General features: G+C 47.7%; 1 protein-coding gene across 1 annotated transcript in view; it reads right to left on the bottom strand.

Moving 5' to 3' along the window:
• The window catches only part of LOC147107849 (interferon-induced GTP-binding protein Mx1-like), a 99,392-nt gene that overhangs the window by 16,423 nt on the left and 63,009 nt on the right, over positions 1 to 19,960 (bottom strand). The window contains exons 9-10 of the mRNA XM_086007202.1: positions 14,088 to 14,232; positions 5,104 to 5,262 (exon numbers count right to left, since the gene is read on the bottom strand). Of these exons, the coding sequence (XP_085863328.1) occupies positions 5,104 to 5,262; positions 14,088 to 14,232 (304 nt within the window). The remainder of the gene's footprint in view (positions 1 to 5,103; positions 5,263 to 14,087; positions 14,233 to 19,960) is intronic.

The following is a 19,960-nucleotide window of genomic DNA, read 5'->3' as shown; positions in this document are numbered from 1 at the left end:
TACCGGTTTGGCCTTAAAAAACTTTGGCCTTGCATTTTCCTCTATTTTGATCGTCGCTGTTATGCCTTTTAATGTTCCGAGTCCCTCCTGGAACACTTCTTGTGCGTCAGTTAGCATTTTTGACAGTCGTCCAGGTGTGACGTCGTCATCCTTTTTGGCATCTACAGTCAGTGCTTGTATGGAATGCCAATCTAGCTGTATCTTCCGGATCCATTCACGTCCTAGTAGTGGTGGTCCTCCATCTGGCAATACATATAGGTCCATTTTTGGTGTTTCCTTGCCGTTATATATAACGTTCACCCTTATTTTTCCTTTGGGGTAGACTTTTTGCCCCGTATACGTCTTCAAGACAATCTCTGTATCTCTCAAGGGTATATGTGAGAATAGCCGCTTGTAGTCCCTTCGGTTTATGACTGTTAGGGCTGATCCTGTGTCCAATTCCATTTTCACTTGGACTCCGGCTATCTTGAGCGTGACCCAGATAGTTTGGTGATCCTCCGTTTTGATCACATATTGGGCCAGAAATTCGTGAACGGGGCTTGCAAGCCCCGTATATGCACTTACCCTGCGCTCCTGCCGATCAGCTCCAGGGACGCCTGGAATTGGTGTTTCAAACAGAAGAATCCCGGGCAGCGTATGACGTCACGCCGCCCAGGAGTGCAGCCAGCGCGAAGCCTGGAGCGTGCAGTGCAAGTGAGACACACCCCTTAAGGTCTCATTGTAGCAGGACACGCCCCCAATGTTTCTGTCAAGCTGCTAAGCATTTTTACATGCAAAGCAGTAGTTTAAATAGGTTTTTGGAAGTTTTTTGAAGATTTTGGTAACTTTTATAAACTTTTAAAAATGTTTACATTATTTTGATGAATCTGAAGTAGTTTTAAACAGATTAAAGCAATTTAAAGACTTTTAAAAGCCCTAAAAGAATTTTTTTTATTCCATTTATTTATTTAGCAATGTCGTCGTCATATGTGTCTTCACACTGTTCCCTTTGGGGAACTGTATGAAGTGGTGGAAGGATTTATGGCCATGATTAACGCTCATTCCGTGACCGTAACCATCTTTGAACCAGCCATTAGGGCGGTTAGTCCTATGGCGGGAGGGTTTTACGGGCTCCCACAAGCTATACAAGGAGGGGGGGCCACCCACACCCACGGACGCAAATATCCCACCGGATGTCAACCCAGAATTTAGAGCCCGAGCTCCGACTCCACTTGCCGGGACTGTCTGGAGCGGGGTTCGAAACCCTACCCTGATCTGGCCCAGCGGCGGGGATCCTACCGCTATGCCAAAGGCCCAATCCGATTAGCAACGTGAAATGGCTGGAATGAGCACACTTCACGGCATTAAAAGAACTCACAATTGAACTGATGATGACCTCAGCAATCTCCTCAAGGAGGTGGAGGCGCAGCGCCTGCTCATCATTGGTAATGAGAAGTCAAAGGCGCCGCAAAAAGGGCAGATGATAGCTTGGTCTTTCAAGTGGCAGCATAGGGCTCCAGTCACGGGGAGGGAAAAGGCGCAGGAAACGTATGGGTGTCACCTTTTGTGCGGAGTGGGCCTTTTGCGTAGCAGTAAGCATCCCCGCCGCTGGGCCAGAAGGAGTAGGGTTTCGAACCCCACTCCAGACAGTCCCGGCAAGTGGAGTCGGAGCTCCAACTATAAATTTTGGGTGGACATCCAGCGGGATACTTGCGTCCGTGGGTGTGGGTGGCCCCCCCCCGCTCAGATGGGTTGTGGGAGCCCGTAAAACCCTCACGCCATAGGACTAACCACCCTAATGGCTGGTTCAAAGATGGTTACGGTCACGGAATGAGCGTTAATCACGGCCATAAATCCTTCCACCACTTCATACAGTTCCCGAAAGGGAACAGTGTGAGGATACGTACGACGATGACCTCTTGCGCAATGCACCTCCTTGGACCCTCAGTCGCAGATGCGAGGGGGCAAATCGTGCAATTGTTAAATTTTTCATTTTATTGACATGTGAAATGTTGGACCAGTAATTCCCTTCCAAATGCGCGAGTACGGTCGGGGTACTTACGCGTCTGGCCGGAGGAAATGCCGGTTTTCAGCATGCACAGTGCATGTGGGGGAAACCGGCATTTCCTGTCCTCTGAGTGAAGGGGTTCAGAGGCAGAACGCGTGCGACTGCACAGGCAGTGCGTGCGCAGTAAAATTCGCCGCTTTCATTCATGCTTTCAGTGAGGTCAAGTCATTACAACTTACACATGAAAAAAGCATGGGTACAGTTGCTCCAGAGGCTGCAGAGGAAGATATTTTTTTATCGTGGAGCTTCTGAAAGTATGTATGTCTGTATATATTCCTTTGCGTGTTATGTATATATTCCTTTATTTATGTGTATGAATGTATTATTTAATTATGACTTTCAGAGAAAGTAACTTATTGGAAAATCATAATTAAAAACATACATTCATACACATTAGTAAAGGAATATAAAACATACATACATATACGTAAAGGAATATATGTGGACATACATACATAACTCATTCTCACATTCCATTCACACAGCCACAATTGCTCCTTCTACCTACCGTTCTGAAAACCCGTTTAAAAAAAAAAATTTAAACTTTAAAACTTACTTAAAATTTCTTAAAATAACTTCCCTCCCTTTCCCAAACAAAAATATTGCATTTCAGAAGCTCCACGATAAAATATATCTTCCTCCGCAGCCTTGGAACAACTTTACACCTGCTTTTTTCAAGTGTAACTTGTAAGGACTTACCCTCACTGAATCCATGAATGAAATCTACAAAGTTCACTGCGCAAGCGCTGCCTGTGCAGTCGCACGCGCTGTGCCTAGACCTCGGGTCTGGAAATGCCGGCGTTCTCCGCATGCGCTGTGCATGCTGAACGCCGGCATTTCCAACGGCCAGATGCGTGAGTACCCCGACCGTACTCACGCCTTTGGCCACGAATTTCTGGCTCAATGTAGTTTCAGACAACCCAGCTCCTTGCTTCCAGAGTCTGTATCACTTTTCTATTCGTCTGCACTACTCTCCGTCACCTTATGTACCTTCTTGTACTTCTCCTGTGGGGATTTCTTGCTGCTGGTTTTCTTTTCCGACCTGCAGACTCTTGCCATGTGTCCTACTTTTCCACACTGTCTGCACACTTGGTCCTTGAACCAGCAATCCTTATGGTCGTGTGTTGTTCTGCCGCAGCGATAGCACTTCACTGTTCCGTATGACATTTCATTTGTGCCATATTCTTGCGGTCTCCGTTGTATCTCTGCCGCGCCCCGTGCTGCTGCTTCGTGTGATACTGCCATGCTGAAAGCCTTGTCCAGCGTAAGATCCTTTTCTGATAGAAGCCGTTTCTGGGTTCCTTCACTTTGAAGCCCACACACAAACTTGTCCCTTAAAGTTTCTGCTAGTCCCGTTCCAAACTGGCAGTGTTTCGATAGCTTGTGCAGTTCCGTTAAAAACTCAGCATTACTTTCATCTTTATGCTGGTTCCTTTTGTGAAACTTAAATCTTTCCGCTATCAGCAGCGGTGTGGGGTCTAAGTGGTCCTGTAGGATTGACACTATGTTTTCAAAATCCTTTTCCACTGGCTTCTCTGGGGTTACTAGGTTTCGCAGTAAGCCATACATTTTTGCACCCATTGAATTCAACAATACCAGCGCTTTCCTGTCATCTGGCACTTCATTCGCCTTGCAGTACACTTCTATGCGTTCGACATATGTTGTCCAATCTTCGACTTCATTGTCGAACGCTGTGACACTGCCACTCTTCGGCATCCCTAGGTGTGGTTAGACTGGCTCAAAATGGCATTTTCCCACGCTCTCCCTTCTTCTCCGCTGCGGCTCAAAATGGCGTTTTCCCGCGCTCTCCCTTCTTCTCCGCTGTGGCTCAAAATGGCATCTCCCGCGCTCTCCCTTCTTCTCCGCTGCGGCTCAAAATGGCGTCTCCCGCGCTTTCCTTTCTTCCCCGCTGACGCTGCTCGGCCCCTGAACACCGGCTGCGCTCTGCGCGTTTTCCTGCGCACCTCTCTCTCTCGTTGACGCTGCTCGGCCCTCGAACACCGGCTACGCTCTGCTCTCTCTCGTTGACGCCGCTCGGTCCTGAACACCGGCTGCGCCCTGTGCGCTCTACCCTCTCTCTTCTCCCGTCGACGCCACTCGGTCCTGAACACCGGCTGCGCCCTGTGCGCTCTACCCTCTCTCTTCTCCCGTCGACGCTGCTCGGCCTTTTTCTGTGCCGTCGGTCGGTTCTAGCCGCCGCTGTCCGGGAAGGGTCTGCGCCGTACCTGTTGCCAGCCCGTTTCGCTGGACCACCGTGACTGGAGAACCAAGCCCAGTTCTCAACAGCCTCCCCTGCGATGCTCAAGTCTCCGCTGGATGGTCGACTCCCGTGCTTCTGGACTTGGCCTTCTTCTTTCACTGTTCTCCAGGAGCGAATCCCTGGGAGGTGATGCAGAGTTGCAGGTAGGTTTGAATCTTCTCGTCGCCAATGTTAGATCCGTGTATCTTGATGTTGTGTGTCCTTCAATACTTAGGCAAGAGACTGCAGGGAACAATCAACAGGTGTTTACTGGATGCGGGATACTCTAAAACTAACTATACAGATCCCTACTCAGGGTTTATATACAGGTGTGGTCACTGCTGGTACTACAGTATACAGGAGCTGTAAAAAGTAGTTCTCCCCTTAAAGGTACATACACTACAAACAAATGAATATTGAGTCCCCAGTTCAAATAAATGTAAAACAACCTTATGAAAAGAAAAAAAAAAGATGCGTGTCAATGACCAGTGATTTGTAAAAGATGAACTCACATGGCTGAACTGACCAGTGGAATGGACCACAGCTTGTTTTCATTGACAACTAGTTTTAGCTTTGCGCTCCATTGAAGCTCAGTTTTTAATAAACTTGTTCTTGGGATATGGGCAACACGTGATTAGATTAAAGGCACTTGATAAATGCAAGTCATGGTTGCAAAATAAATTAAAGTCCATTTTTATTACATGGGATTCCAGGATTTTTGGAGGCATCACTTTTAGTTAACCTCAGCTATGACAAACTATTGATTAAGCGATAAGTTCTTTTCCTTACAGTGTGGTGCGTGTCTTTTGTATTTCACCTGCAAGTTCTTTCATCATTTGAAGAGAGGGCCCCAGTAACTGCTGAATCTGGTCTCTGATAACAGCTTCGAAAACTCTGTACTTTGTGAATCCGGGCAGCTCTCTGCCTTTCGAGTACTTGTCATGGAACTTGACCTGTTCTAATGCTTCTTCATTAACTGAAAACAAGCATAAACAAAAACACAAGGTGAGGAAAACTTCAGGTGTTCTATCATTACCTCAGTCACTTTGAAAGCCTCGTCACTGTGACTCTGTGGTTCTGACCCAAGACTGATGCTAATATGGCTAACTTCATCTAGTTGGCATGTGGCCACGAGGAACTGGGTCGAGACTACTAAAATATTTTTATGATGATAACCCACATAGTTTTTGCATGGATAAGTCAGGCACCCAAGTAATAGAAATCTGTGTTAAGCTGCGTGTTAAACACCATGTTGGTATTGTTAACAATTGATGTACCCTTATAGGTGATCCATTATAGTGAGTTGTATGATAAGCCTTGATTGATTATCTGCCTCACATCTTGCCTTATTGACACGCATAGAAAAGAAACAAAGACTTGCATTTATATAGCGCCTTTCACGACCTCAGGACGTCCCAAAGCGCTTTACAGCCAATGAAGTACTTTTGAAGTGTAGTCACTGTTGTAGGAAATTGCACAGCAGATATTAATAATAGATATAATAGAGGTCTTTAAAATTCTGAAGGGGTTTGATAGGGTAGAGAAAGATGTTTCCACTTGTGGGGGAGTCCAAAACTAGAGGACATAAAAATAAGGAATTCAGGAGAAACTTCTTTACCCAGTGAGTGGTTAGAATATGGAACTTGCTATCACACGGAGTAGTTGAGGTGAATAGCATAGTTATCTTTAAGGGGCAGCTAGCTAAGTGCATGAAGGAGAAAGGAATAGAAGGATATGTTGATGAGGTGAGATGAAGTAGGATGGGAGGAGGTTCATGTGAAGCAAAAACACCGGCATGGATCAGTCATCAATCACATATAAGGGTCTCTGATCACTTCCTTGTATTGCTCTCCACCCACATCCCACTTCACTCTCCCAATCCTACTTTTTTCTGAGTCCGATCCTGGAAAAACTTGTCACCCAATTCACTTTCAAAATCCCAACGGTCTAACCTTTGGCGCTCCCTTCACCACAACATTTCTTTTTTTTTATTCGTTTATGGGATGTGGGCGTCGCTGGCAAGGCCAGCATTTATTGCCCATTCCTAATTGCCCTCGAGAAGGTGGTGGTGAGCCGCCTTCTTGAACCGCTGCAGTCTGTGTGGTGAAGGTACTCCCACAGTGCTGTTAGGGAGGGAGTTCCAGGATTTTGACCCAGCGATGATGAAAGGTCGGCGATATACTTCTAAGTCAGGATGGTGTGTGACTTGGAGGGAACTTGGAGGTGGCGGTGTTCCCATGCACCTGCTGCCTTTGTCCTTCTAGGTGGAAGAGGTCGCGGGTTTGGGAGGTGCTGCTGAAGAAGCCTTGGCGAGTTGCTGCAGTGCATCTTGTAGATGGTACACACTGCAGCCATGGTATGCCGGTGGTGGAGGGAGTGAATGTTTAAGGTGGTGGATGGGGTGCTGATCAAACGGGCTGCTTTGCCCTGGATGGTGTCGAGCTTCTTGAGTGTTGTTGGAGCTGCACTCATCCAGGCAAGTGGAGAGCGTTCCAACACACTCCTGACTTGTGCTTTGTAGATGGTGGAAAGGTTTTGGGGAGTCAGGAGGTGAGACACTCGCCGCAGAGTACCCAGCCTCTGACCTGCTCTTGTTGCCACAGTATTTATGTGGCTGGTCCAGTTAAATTTCTGGTCAATGGTGACCCCCCGGATGTTGATGGTGGGGGATTCGGCAATGGTAATGCCGTTGAATGTCAAGGGGTGGTGGTTAAACTCTCACTTGTTGGAAATAGTCATTGCTTGGCACTTCTGTGGCGCGAATTTCTGCAGCTACCGATCTGCTCAACCACACCCTCATCTCCACCTTTGATGCCCTAGTCCCCATTAAAACCATTACTCTCTCTCACCCTGGCCATTCCCCTTGGTACGGCCCTCATCTCCGCTCCCTTACGTCCAAGGGACGCACACATGAACGGATATGGCGGAGAACTGGTTTAGCCATTCACTGCCAAATCTGGCTGGACCACATAAATCACATTGGTCCTGCTCTTATCTGACAAAACTGCTCACTATTCTGGGATCATCCTGGAATACAAAGATAAACCTGCTTCTTATCTCTACTGCAAACCATCTTCTTAAACCCCTCTCCACTATCTCCTCCATGCTCACCTCCAACAACAAGTGCGAGGAGCTCATGGACTTCTTTGTCACTAAGATTGAGACCATCTGATCAGCTGCCTCTGCTACTTCCCTCCCTTCCCCATGCCCACCGGGCCAAACTTCCTCTAAGGTACACCCCTGGCCTAGCCCTGAACTCATACCTTTCTTCAGTTGCTCTCCGACCTCCCCTCACACCCTCTCCGAGCTCATCTTGTCCATGAGACCCAGTTCTTGCTCCCTCGATCCTATTCCCACTAAACTGCTGACCAGCCAACTTCCCTTCCTGGCTCCCATGTTAGCTGATATTGTTAATGTTCTCTCTCCTCAGATACTTCCCCCCCTTATTCAAATCTGCTGTCATCACCCTTCTCCTCAAAAACCAAACCATTACCCCGCCGTCCTTGCAAACTACCATTCCATCTCCAACCTCCCTTTCCTCTCCAAAATCCTAGAACGTGTTGTCGCCTCCCAAATCCATACCCATCTTTCCCGGAACTCCATGTTTGAATCCCTCCAATCAGGTTTCCGCTCCTGCCGCAATACCCAAACGGCTCTTATCAAAGTCACAAATGAGATCCTATGTGACTGTGACAAAGGTAAACTATCCCTCCTCATCCTTCTCGACCTGTCTGCAGCCTTTGACACGGTTGACCACTCCATCCTCCTCCAACGCCTCTCCACCGTCTTCCAGCTGGGTGGGACTGCACTCGCCTGGTTCCATTTGTATCTATACAGTGGTAGCAGGAGAATCACTTGCAATGGCTTCTCTTCTTGAAATCACAACATTACCTCTGGTGTCCCCAAGGATCTATCCTTGGCCCCCTCCTATTTCTCATCTACATGCTGCCCCTTGGCGACATCATCCAAAAACAGAGCGTCAGTTTCCACATGTACGCTGACGACACCCAGCTCTACCTCACTACCATTTTCTTGACCCCTCCACTGTCTCTACTTTGTCAGACTGCTTGTCCAACAACCAATACCGGAGGAGCAGAAATATTGGGAGGACCGAAGCCATTGTCTTCTGTCCCCGCCACAAACTCCGTTCCCCGGCCACCGACTCCATCCGTCTCCCTAGCAACTGTCTGAGGCTAAACCAGACTGTTCGCAACTTTGGTCTCATATTTGACCCTGAAATGAGCTTCCGACCACATATCCGCGCCATCACTAAGACCGCCTGTTTCCACCTCCGGAACATCGCCCGACTCCACCCTTGCCTCAGTCCATCTACTGCTGAAACCCTCGTCCATGCCTTTGTTACCTCTAGACTTGACTATTCCAACACACTCCTGGCTGGCCTCCCACATTCTACCCTCCGTAAACTTGAGGTCATCCAAAACTCTGCTGCCCGTGTCCTAACTCGCACCAAGACCCGTTCGCCCACCACCCCTGTGCTCATTGACCTACATTGGCTCCCAGTTAAGCAATGCCTCGAATTTAAAATTCTTATCCTTGTTTTCAAATCCCGACATGGCCTCGCCCCTCGCTATCTCTGTAATCTCCTCCAGCCCTACAACCCTCCAAGATATCTGTGCTTCTCCAATTTTGGCCTCTTGCGCATCTCCAATTTTAATCGCTCCACCATAGGTGGCCATGCTATCATCTGCCGAGGCCCTAAGCTCTGGAATTCCCTGCCTAAACCTCTCCGCCTCTCTACATTTCTCTCCTCCTTTAAGCCGCTCCTTAAAACCTACCTCTTTGGCCAAGCTTTTGGTCATCTGCCCTAATTTATCCTTATGTGGCTCGGTGTCAAATTTTGTTTGATGACGCTCCTGTGAAGCGCCTTGGGGCCTTTTACTACGTTAAAGGTGCTATATAAATACAAGTTGCTGTTGTTGTTGTTGAATGACCTGTTTCTGTGCTGTAAATTCTATGTAATTTAACAACTCTTCAACAATAGGCCTCGGTTACGTGTGACTCTGTTGTGAATTGAAACTTATACCATTGCTTCTTCATATTTTCTATGTGTTCTCCTTCCTCTGCAGGAGAGCTGGCTCTTGTTGAGCTAAGGTTCCGTGGCTGCAGGGTGCCCTCCTGTACCTCACCCGAGTAGCCAATCTTCTACAACCCCCCACCCCCCGAGATCTCTGCGCTCCTCCAATTCAGGCCTCTTGTGCATCCCCGATTCCCATTACCCCGCCATTGGTGGCCGTGCCTTCATCTGCCTGGGCCCTAAACTCTGGAATTCCCTCCCTAAAGCTCTCCGCCTCTCTACTTCTCTCTCCTCCTTTAAGATGCTCCTTGCACCTAACTCTTTGACCAACCTTTGGCCACGTGTCCTAATATCTTTTTATGTGGCTCGGTGCCAAATGTTGTCTGATAACGCTCCTGGTTTTACTTCGTTAAAGGGGCTATATGAATAGAAGTTGTTGTTGTTGCTATAAGCCTTGACCGTGGAACATAGATTTCTCTCAGTGACGGCTTTATTGCCGATACATGTCCCCCCTCCCCCCACCCCTTCAGTGCTGACCCTAACAGAAAGATCCCCCCCGGCACTATTTCGAAGAAGAGCTGGGGGGAGCTCTCCCCGGTGTCCTGGTCAATATTTATCCCTCAACCAACATCACTTAAAAGAAAATGATCATCTGGTCATTATTTCATTGCTGTTTGTGGGAGCTTGCTGTGCACAAATTGGCTGCCGCGTTTCCTACATTACAACAGTGACGACACTTCAAAAAGTACTTCATTGGCTGTAATGCACTTTGGGGCGTCCTGAGTTCATGATTTAAGAGAATTGTAGTTAAAAAATTGAAAAATGTTAAAAATAGATATGTATCTATCGATTATATATTAAAATTAGTGTGTGGTCGCAAACACGCCTATGACATTGTGCCTATAGATAACACTATCAGAATAACTTTCTGTACCTCATCAGCTTAAGAGGCACACACCAAACTTTACATGACCATCAATCAACTGATCTTAAGTCTGTTGTGTGAAATCTGGGTGAACACCAATTGGAAGAAGCACTGAGAGTAGCAAGGGCACAAAATGTCCTCTGGGTGGGGGACTTCAATGTCCATCACCAAGAGTGGCTCGGTAGCACCACAACTGACCGGGCTGGCCGAGTCCTAAAGGACATAGCTGCCAGACTGGGTCTGCGACAGGTGGTGAGGGAACCAACAAGAGGGAAAAACCTACTTGATCTCGTCCTCACCAATCTACCTGTTGCAGATGCATCTGTCCATGACAGCATTGGTGGAAGTGATCACCGCACAGTCCTTGTGGAGACGAAGTCCCGTCTTCATGTTGAGGATACCCTCCACCGTGTTGTGTGGCACTACCACCGTGCTAAATGGGACAGATTTCGAACAGATCTGGCAACTCAAAACTGGGCATCCATGAGGCACTGTGGGCCATCAGCAGCAGCAGAATTGTATTCAACCACAATCTGTAACCTCATGGCCCAGCATATCCCTCATTCTACCATTACCATCAAGCCAGGAGATTAACCCTGGTTTAACGAAGAGTGCAAGAGCGCATGCCGGGAACAGCACCAGGCATACCGAAAAATGAGGTGTCAATCTGGTGAGGCTACAGCACAGGACTACTTGCATGCCAAACAACGGAAGCAACATGCGATAGACAGAGCTAAGCGATCTCACAACCATCGGATCAAATCAAAGCTCTGCAGTCCTGCCACATCCAGTCGTGAGTGGTGGTGGACAATTAAACAGTTAACAGGAGGAGGAGGCTCCAAAAATATCCCCATCCTCAATGATGGTGGAGCCCAGCACGTGAGTGCAAAAGACAAGGCTGAAGCATTTGCAACTATCTTCAGCCAGAAGTGCCGAGTGGATGATCCATCTCGGCCTCCTCCTGAGGTCCCCAGCATCACAGATGCCAGTCTTCAGCCCATTCAATTCACTCCATGTGATGTCAAGAAACGGCTGAAGACACTGGATACTGCAAAGGCTATGGGCCCTGACAACATTCCGGCAATAGTACTGAAGACTTGTGCTCCAGAACTAGCTGCGCCCCTAGCCAAGCTGTTCCAGTACAGCTACAACACTGGCATCTACCCGGCAATGTGGAAAATTGCCCAAGTATGTCCTGTCTACAAAAAGCAGGACAAATCCGACCCGGCCAATTACCGTCCCATCAGTCTACTCTCAATCATCAGCAAAGTGATGGAAGGTGTCGTCGACAGTGCTATCAAGCGGCACTTACTCAGCAATAACCTGCTAACTGACGCCCAGTTTGGGTTCCGCCAGGGCCACTCAGCTCCTGACCTCATTACAGCCTTGGTCCAAACATGGGCAAAAGAGCTGAACTCAAGAGGTGAGGTGAGAGTGACTGCCCTTGACATCAAGGCAGCATTTGATCGAGTGTGGCATCAAGGAGCCCTAGCAAAACTGAAGTCAATGGGAATCAAGGAGAAAACTCTCCATTGGTTGGAATCATACCTAGCACAAAGGAAGTTGGCTGTGGTTGTTGGAGGTCATTCATCTCAATCACATGACATCACTGCAGGAGTTCCTCAGGGCAGTGTCCTAGGCCCAGCCATCTTCAGCTGTTTCATCAATGACCTTCCCTCCATCATAAGGTCAAAAGTGGGGATGTTCGCTGATGATTGCACATTGTTCAGCACCATTCGAGACTCGTCAGATACTGACGCAGTCCGTGTCCATATGCAGCAAGACCTGGACAACATTCAGACTTGGGCTGACAAGTAGCAAGTAACATTCGCACCACACAAGTGCCAGGCAATGACCATCTCCAACAAGCGAGACTCTAACCATCTCCCCTTGACATTCAATGGCATTACCATCGCTGAATCCCCCACTATCAACATCCTGGGGGTTACCATTGATCAGAAACTGAACTGGACCAGCCATATAAATACTATGGCTACAAGAGCAGGCCAGAGGCTGGGAATTCTGCGGCAAGTGTCTCACCTCCTGACTCCCCAAAGCCTTTCCACCATCTACAAGGCACAAGCCAGGAGTGTGATGGAATACTCTCCACTTGCCTGGATGAGTGCAGCTCCAACAACACTCAAGAAGCTCGACACCATTCAGGATAAAGCAGCCCGCTTGATTGGCACTCCATCCACCACCTTCAACATTCACTCCCTCCACCACCAGCGCACTGTGGCTGCAGTGTGTACCATCTACAAGATGCACTGCAGCAACTTGCCAAAGCTCCTTCAACAGCACCTTCCAAACCCGCGACCTCTACCACTTAGAAGGACAAGGGCAGCAGACGCATGGGAACATCACCACCTACAAGTTCCCCTCCAAGCCACACACCATCCTGACTTGGACTTGTATCGCCGTTCCTTCACTGTCGCTGGGCCAAAATCCTGGAACTCCCTTCCTAACAGCATTGTGGGTGTACCTACACCATATGGACTGCAGCGGTTCAAGAAGGCGGCTCACCACCATCTTCTCAAGGGCAATTAGGGATGGGCACTAAATGCAGGCCTAGCCAGCGACGCCCACATCCCATCAATGAATTTTAAAAAAAGAAAAAAGAATCCTAACGTTTTACACTAGGTGGCAGTGTAGCAATCAACTCATTTGAGAATGGTGAATATCTTGGTAAAGGAGACTAGAAAACGCGCAAAGCCAAATGACATACAGCCTAGATTATATGCTCAAACATAATGGGATTCAAACCCAAAACCATCTCACTCAGAGAAAAATTAATTATCTTCTGGAGTCAGCCTAATTTGAATGTCACATGTGGACTCCCATGACTGTGTGTGGGGGTGGAGGGGTTGTGGGGGGTGGGGAGGGGGATTGGTGGTGTGGAGTGGGTGGGGGGGGCATTGGTAAGGAGGAAATTGGCCTCATGCTGCACTGGAGCACGACTGGTGGGTTCTGTGGCTGCCTCGAAGAATGAAACAAAACGTTTTTGATCATATGCCTTACCGAGTGCAATCAACTGTCCTGCCACAGGGAAAGCTCCTGCCCCACCTTCAAACATTGAGATCCCTCTCTGCCAGCAGAACAGCTGCCCAATCCATTACTGAAACTGGGGAGTAGCACCGTGGAAACTCTAGGCCTGAGTGATGGGAGAGCATTCATGCTGTGCCCACCCCTGTCCTTACCCAACATGTCCGCATCCACTTTCCAGCAAGAGCCACTGCAAAGCTAATGGAAAGCTTGCTTTCGTTAGCAAGAATGGTACAAGAGCAGCCATTTTAAAGTGAAAGGAAGAGACAGTCCACTAGGCCGACCAGAAGGACGCCACGCAGGATAGCGATGGATTATTAACCTCTCAGCCCCGCCGAAGCAGAGGAATTGGCCAATCGGAGTTTCGAGCTGTACTTCTAATTAAGGTTGCATGAATTTCTATCTGTAAAACTTGTTGAATTTTAGTGTTGATTGAAAATAATTGTTAGAAAAGTTTAAAGCCTTGCTTGATCTTACCTCTGATTACCCTTAAGAATAAAACAAAATCCCTACCCACAACCTAGAGCCGCGGAGGCCAATTGTCACCTACCAACTGCAGAGAGCAGCTAACTCCGCACATACTGGGAATCCAACCTGGGACCTTCTGGATCGCGACTTTACTGATTGTGCCGTCAGGAGGAGCGCAACACAAGTTCCTGCTCCAGAATACACAGTTTGGGGTAGGTTCCAAATAAAGAAGCCAAGCACTTCCTTTTGGGGCGTGGGTCGAAAAAAACAAATGAAACATATATTTAACAATCAAACAAATAAGAAAGAAAATAATATCAATAATACTTACGCCTTGCTTTCTCTATCTCCAGCCTGTTGTACCACTCTGCAAACACCTTCCGAACAAAGTCACATATTTTCTTGTCATTGTCGTATGCCTTCTTATAATCTCCCATTACTAAATTAATCAGCTCTTCAGAGTAAGTTAGAATTTTCTGCAATCAAATTAGCAAACATTAGTTTCTTTTTGTAACAGTTGCAGTGTGATATTAAAATGGGGACCACAAACTGGGAGCATCTAACTTACAGCTCCTTAGCGCAGATGTACAGAATTTGTTCATCCCTGTTTGGCATAAAAATAAAAACAAAAAAGGTGACTCAACTGTGGCTAACAAGGGAAATTAGAGATAGCATAAGATCCAAGGAGAGGACATATAAACTGGCCAGAAAAAGCAGTAAACCTGAGGATTGAGAGCAGTTTAGGATTCAGCAAAGGAGGACAAAGGGATTCATTAAGAGGGGGAAAATAGAGTATGAGAGTAAGCTTGCAGGTAACATAAAAACTGACTGTAAAAGCTTTTATAGATATGTGAAGAGAAAAAGATTGGTGAAGTCAAGCGTAGGTCCCTTGCAGTCAGAATCAGGGGAATTTATAATGGGGAACCAAGAAATGGCAGACCAATTAAATACATACTTTGGTTCTGTCTTCACAAAGGAGGACACAAATAACCTCCCAGAGATGTCGGGGAACATAGGGTCTAATGAGAGGGAGGAACTGAATGAAATCAGTATTTGTAGGGAAATGGTGTTAGGGAAATTGATGGGATTGAAGGCCAATAAATCCCCAGGGCCTGATAATCTACATCCTAGGGTACTTAAGGAAGTGGCCCTGGAAATAGTAGATGCATTGCTGGTCATCTTCCAAAATTTTATAGACTCTAGAACAGTTCCCATGGATTGGAGGGTAGCTAATGTTACCCCACTATTCAAAAAAGGTGGTAGAGAGAAAATGGGGAATTATAAACCGGTAAGCCTGACATCGGTAGTGGGGAAAATGCTAGAGTTCATTATAAAAGATGTAATAGCAGAGCACTTGGAATACAGTGACAGGATCGGATAAATTCAACATGGATTTACAAAAGGTAAATCGTGCTTGACTAATCTACTGGAATTTTTTGAGGATGTAACTGGTAGAATAGATAAGGGAGAACCAGTGGATGTGGTGTATTTGGACTTTCAGAAGGCGTTCGATAAGGTCCCGCATAAGAGATTAGCGTGTAAAGTTAAAGCACAAGGGTTTGGGGGCAAGGTACTGACTTGGATAGAGAACTGGTTGGCAGACAGGAAGCAAAGAGTTGGAATAAACGGGTCTTTTTCTGAGTGGCAGGCAGTGACTAGTGTGGTTGGGTGGGCGTGTGTGCTGTGAGGAGGATGCCGAGAAACTCCAGTATGATTTGGACAGGTTGGGTGATTGGGCAGATGCATGGCAGATGCAGTATAATGTGGATAAATGTGAGGTTATCCACTTTGGTGGCAAAAACAGGAAGGCAGATTATTATCTGAACGCCAATAGATTGGGAGAAGGGGAGGTGCAATGAAACCTGGGTGCCCTTGTGCACCAGTCGCTGAAGGTAAGCATGCAGGTACAGCAGGCGGTTAAGAAGGCAAATGGTATGTTGGCCTTCGTAGCGAGAGGGTTTTAGTACAGGAACAAGGATGTCTTGCTGCAGTTGTACAGGGCCTTGGTGAGACCACACCTTGAGTATTGTGTGCAGTTTTGGTTACCTTATCTAAGGAAGGATGTTCTTGCCATGGAGGGAGTGCAGCGAAGATTCACCAGACTGATACCTGGGATGGCAGGAATGACGTATGAGGAGAGATTGTGTCGATTGGGCTTATACTCGCTGGAGTTTAGAAGAATGAGAGGGGATCTCATTGAAACTTATAAAATTCTAACAGGACTAGACAGACTAGATGCAAGAAGGATGTTCCCAATGGTGGGGGAGTCCAGAATCAGCAGTCACAGTCTGAGGATAAGGGGTAGGCCATTTAGGACAGAGATGAGGAGGAATTTCTTCACCCAGAGAGTGGTGAACCTGTGGAATTCTCTACCACAGAAGGCAGTGGAGGCCAATTCATTAAATATATTCAAGAAGGAGTTAGATATATTTCTTAAGGCTAAAGGTATCAAGGGGTATGGGGAGAAAGCAGGGACCAGGTACTGAATTTGGATGATCAGCCACGATCTCATTGAATGGCGGAGCAGGCTCGAGGGGCCGAACGGCCTACTCCTGCTCCTATCTTCTATGTTTCTATGACCAGACTTATAACTAATAACGCCTGTTTTATAACACCTAACCCAACCCGGAAATCGGTCTGCTAATCAGGATTCCCAGGCCTTCTTGCGCCAAACCAATGGTCCTAAACATGCTCCTCCTGTCTCCACATTAAACCGCGAGCCACTGTCAGCCCCTTCCTATGGTTGCCAACCCTCCAAGATTGGTTGCCAACCCTCCAAGATTGCCCTGGAGTGTCAGCTGTGGCTCAGTGGGTAGCACACTTGCCTCTGAGTCATGAAGGTTGTGGGTTCAGGTCCCACTCCAGGGACTTGAGCACATGAATTTAGGCTGACACTCCAGTGCAGTGCTGAGGGAGTGCTGCACTGTCGGAGGTGCCGTCTTTCAGATGAGATGTTAAACCGAGGCCCCATCTGCTCTCTCTGGTGGACGTAAAAGATCCCACGGCACTATTTCGAAGAAGAGCAGGGGAGTTATTCCCGGTATCCTGGCCAATATTTATCCCTCAATCAACATAACAAAATCAGATTATCTGGTCATTATCACATTGTCGTTTGTGGGAGCTTGCTGTGCACAAATTGGCTGCCGCATTTCCCACATTACAACAGTGACTACGGTTCAAAAGTATTTCATTGGCTGTAAAGCGCTTTGAGACGACCGGCGGTCGTGAAAGGCGCTATATAAATGCAAGTCTTTCTTTTTCTTTTGAAGTCTCCAGGACCTGAAGATAATCTCCAGGACCTGCTCATCGGGTCATTAAAAAAATATAATTTTCTTTCAACAATTTTGTTTATTGGTTATAAAAATGTTAGTGATGGGAAATAAAAGGCTGCTTGCCTGACAGTTAAGAATCAACCAATCGGGTAATGGAGAGTCAGTTCGCTTTCCAATTGGCCGTGGGAAGGCGATGCACAGTGAGAATGGACGTGACGGGCGACCAATGTGGTGGGGGGGGAAGCGTGGGGGGGCAGGGCAATTGGAGGGAGGAAATCATGTGATGAAACCTCTTGGAATACATCCTGCCAGAGTTGGCGACCTCTACCCCTTCCTGATCCTGGGTTCGCCTTTGGTTCTTGGCCGCTATCCCAGCCGCTGACCCTCGCTGCCCAACTCCGCGAGACCGGCGAGCTGCCTCTGGGGCCACGACTGGCGCCCCCGGCTCGCTTGTAATTTGCCGGCGGACCAATTTGTCGCCATCTTGCAACTGGGCTCTTTAGGCGGGTCTCAGTGTGCTCTGCCCCTGAATCAGGGGGCTATCCGATTTCTTGGCCGGTGGGCTTGTTGGACGCAATGTCAAATTTAAAATGGCGTGTGGTCGCAAACATTCCTATGACATTGTGCCTATAGGTAGCTCTCTCAGTGTAACATTCTATGACTCATTAATTTAAGAGGCACACACCTAACATTACATGGCCATCAATCAACTGATCTTAAATTTATTAGCCCAGAAATTCGGGTCTCCACGGGTGAGTACGCATGGGGTACTCACCCGTAGGCCCAATGGAAGTGCTGGTTTCCTGCATGCACTGCGCATGCGCGGGAAACCGGCACTTCCATTCCCCTGAACGAAGGGGTTCAGAGTTCGAACGCGTACGCGGGGGAGGCTGCGCGTGCGCATCGAACTTCGGGTTTTTTTTCAGGTTTTCCAGGGAGGGTAAGTCTCCAGGAGTTACACATATAAAAAGCAGGCGTAAGGCCTGCTTTTTACAAGGTAAGCGGTGAATTAATTAAAATTAAAACATTTTTTCCACAGGTTTATTATTTTTAAATACTTTAAAGTAAGGTAAGTTGATTTTTAGCCCCGTTAGAAAATAAAATTATTTTTTTCAAAAATTTAAATTATTGTTTAAAATAGTTATTTCATGTAATTTATAGTTTATTTAAAAAATGTGATGATTTTTAAAAATTTACTTGAAGATTTAGTGCTGTTTTGGGGCCGTAGTATTTATAAGTTTTGACAGCTCTTCCTGTCAAACTTATGAATGGAGCATTCCCTGCTCCGATTGGCTCTCCATGGCCCACGTGATCCCAGGGGATGCTTCAAACTAACTGCGCCCCGGGATACGCAAGCACTGCACGCCGGCAATTGGAGGAGGCCCAGGATCGGAATTCCATGGGGGCCACAGCAAGGTAAGTGCAGGTCGGGGGCTCACACCCGCAGGAAGCCCTCGACCCGAATTTCTGGGCCGTTATGTATAATCTGGGTGTGAATCCTAACTTCATACACTGTGTGGCAGTGTATCAATCAGCTCATTTGAGAATGGTGGATATCTTGGTAAAGGAGACTGAGAGGTAAGGGCTCGGAATTTGCGGTCAGCGGCGAAGTGAAGATGTTTGCTGCTGGCCCCGAAGTACGCTTCCCACAAGGATCTGTGTCGAAAACTTTGGGTTTTCCGACGTTCAATTCAAATCGATGGAGGTTAGTGGGAATTCCCCAGCGCAAGCTGCTGTGACGTCACAGGCTGTCTAAGCAGCCAATCAAAATGCAGAATTCTCACAGACAGCGAACAAGGAAAGTGAGTAAGCTCTTAAAATTCAAATGTTTTTAAAATGTTAGAGAGAGCGGTGGGGTGGGGTTGAGGGGGGGCCGTCCACAGCGCAGCCAGTGTCGGAGCAGTGAATGACAGACTGCAACTTCAGGATTTTCGCATGCGCCAAGTCCCGAAGTTGCGGTCAGTGTCAAAGGCGGAATGACGGTGAACGCTGCCAATTCACCATCATCCCGACCGCAAATTGCGGGCCAAGTTCTCTAACGGGACGATTTTGTCAATGGAGGCGCGTTGGAGGCGGGACTGCTGCTTGTCGGGTTTTAGTCCCACCTCCATCGACTTGTGGCCAACCCACATTATTTTCCCTTGATTGACCTTGTTAAGCCCGCCCCGCCCAGCAGGCTTAGCAGGCCAATTAAGGGGAAGCCGGTTACAGAGAACGTCAGCGTATGACGTTTCACCTGTCAAAAAATTTTTGACAGATGAATTGTCATCATTTGACAGCTCTGTGAAGCTGTCAAACACTGACATTCTCTGTTGTTTGATGAGTCCTTGTATTCAAGACTCATCAAACCTCTTTTGTGAGCAGAAATTAGATGGTTGTTGCATCGGAGAATGCAGCAACCATTTGTCATCTCTGCCGCTGAGATGCGAGAGTCTCCGCATCCCCAACTGTTAAAGCCTGCAGGAAGAAACAAAGGTAAATAAACATTTTCTATCACTTTCCACTCACCTAACACACTTACTGCTCCACACTTGCACCCATCACTTACCTTCACAGCGCACCCTCGGACACCCACAGACCCACTGCTCGCCTCGGTGACCCTGGCGGGGTTTGCGGCCTTCGGGAAGCCTACACTTGTGTGGATAAAATGGGAATAATCCTCTTATCTGCCTGTTAACTACCTGTTAACAGGCAGATAAGTAGCACTAATCCCCTTCCCGCCTCCAGGAGACAGGACCTGGTGCGGGTCGGGTACCCGCCTCCTGGCAAGATGGCAAGGAGGCGGGTTGGGCACCCGCCCCCAGATTCTGCCATTTTCCCGGCAGTCCCGCCTCCAAACCCGCCTCCCCAGGGCTGGCAAGATCACGCCTTAAGTCTCTCTGAAACAGAAATAACATTAAACAAAAATGCAAAAACCGGATGACGCACAGCC

Source organism: Somniosus microcephalus, chromosome 14 (genome assembly GCF_052327205.1).
Source record: "Somniosus microcephalus isolate GS21.2 chromosome 14, FLI_Smic_1.0, whole genome shotgun sequence".
In the NCBI taxonomy this organism is placed as follows: Eukaryota; Metazoa; Chordata; class Chondrichthyes; order Squaliformes; family Somniosidae; genus Somniosus; species Somniosus microcephalus.
Note: the sequence above shows the minus strand (reverse complement) of the source record. Positions and strands in the feature narration are given on the sequence as shown.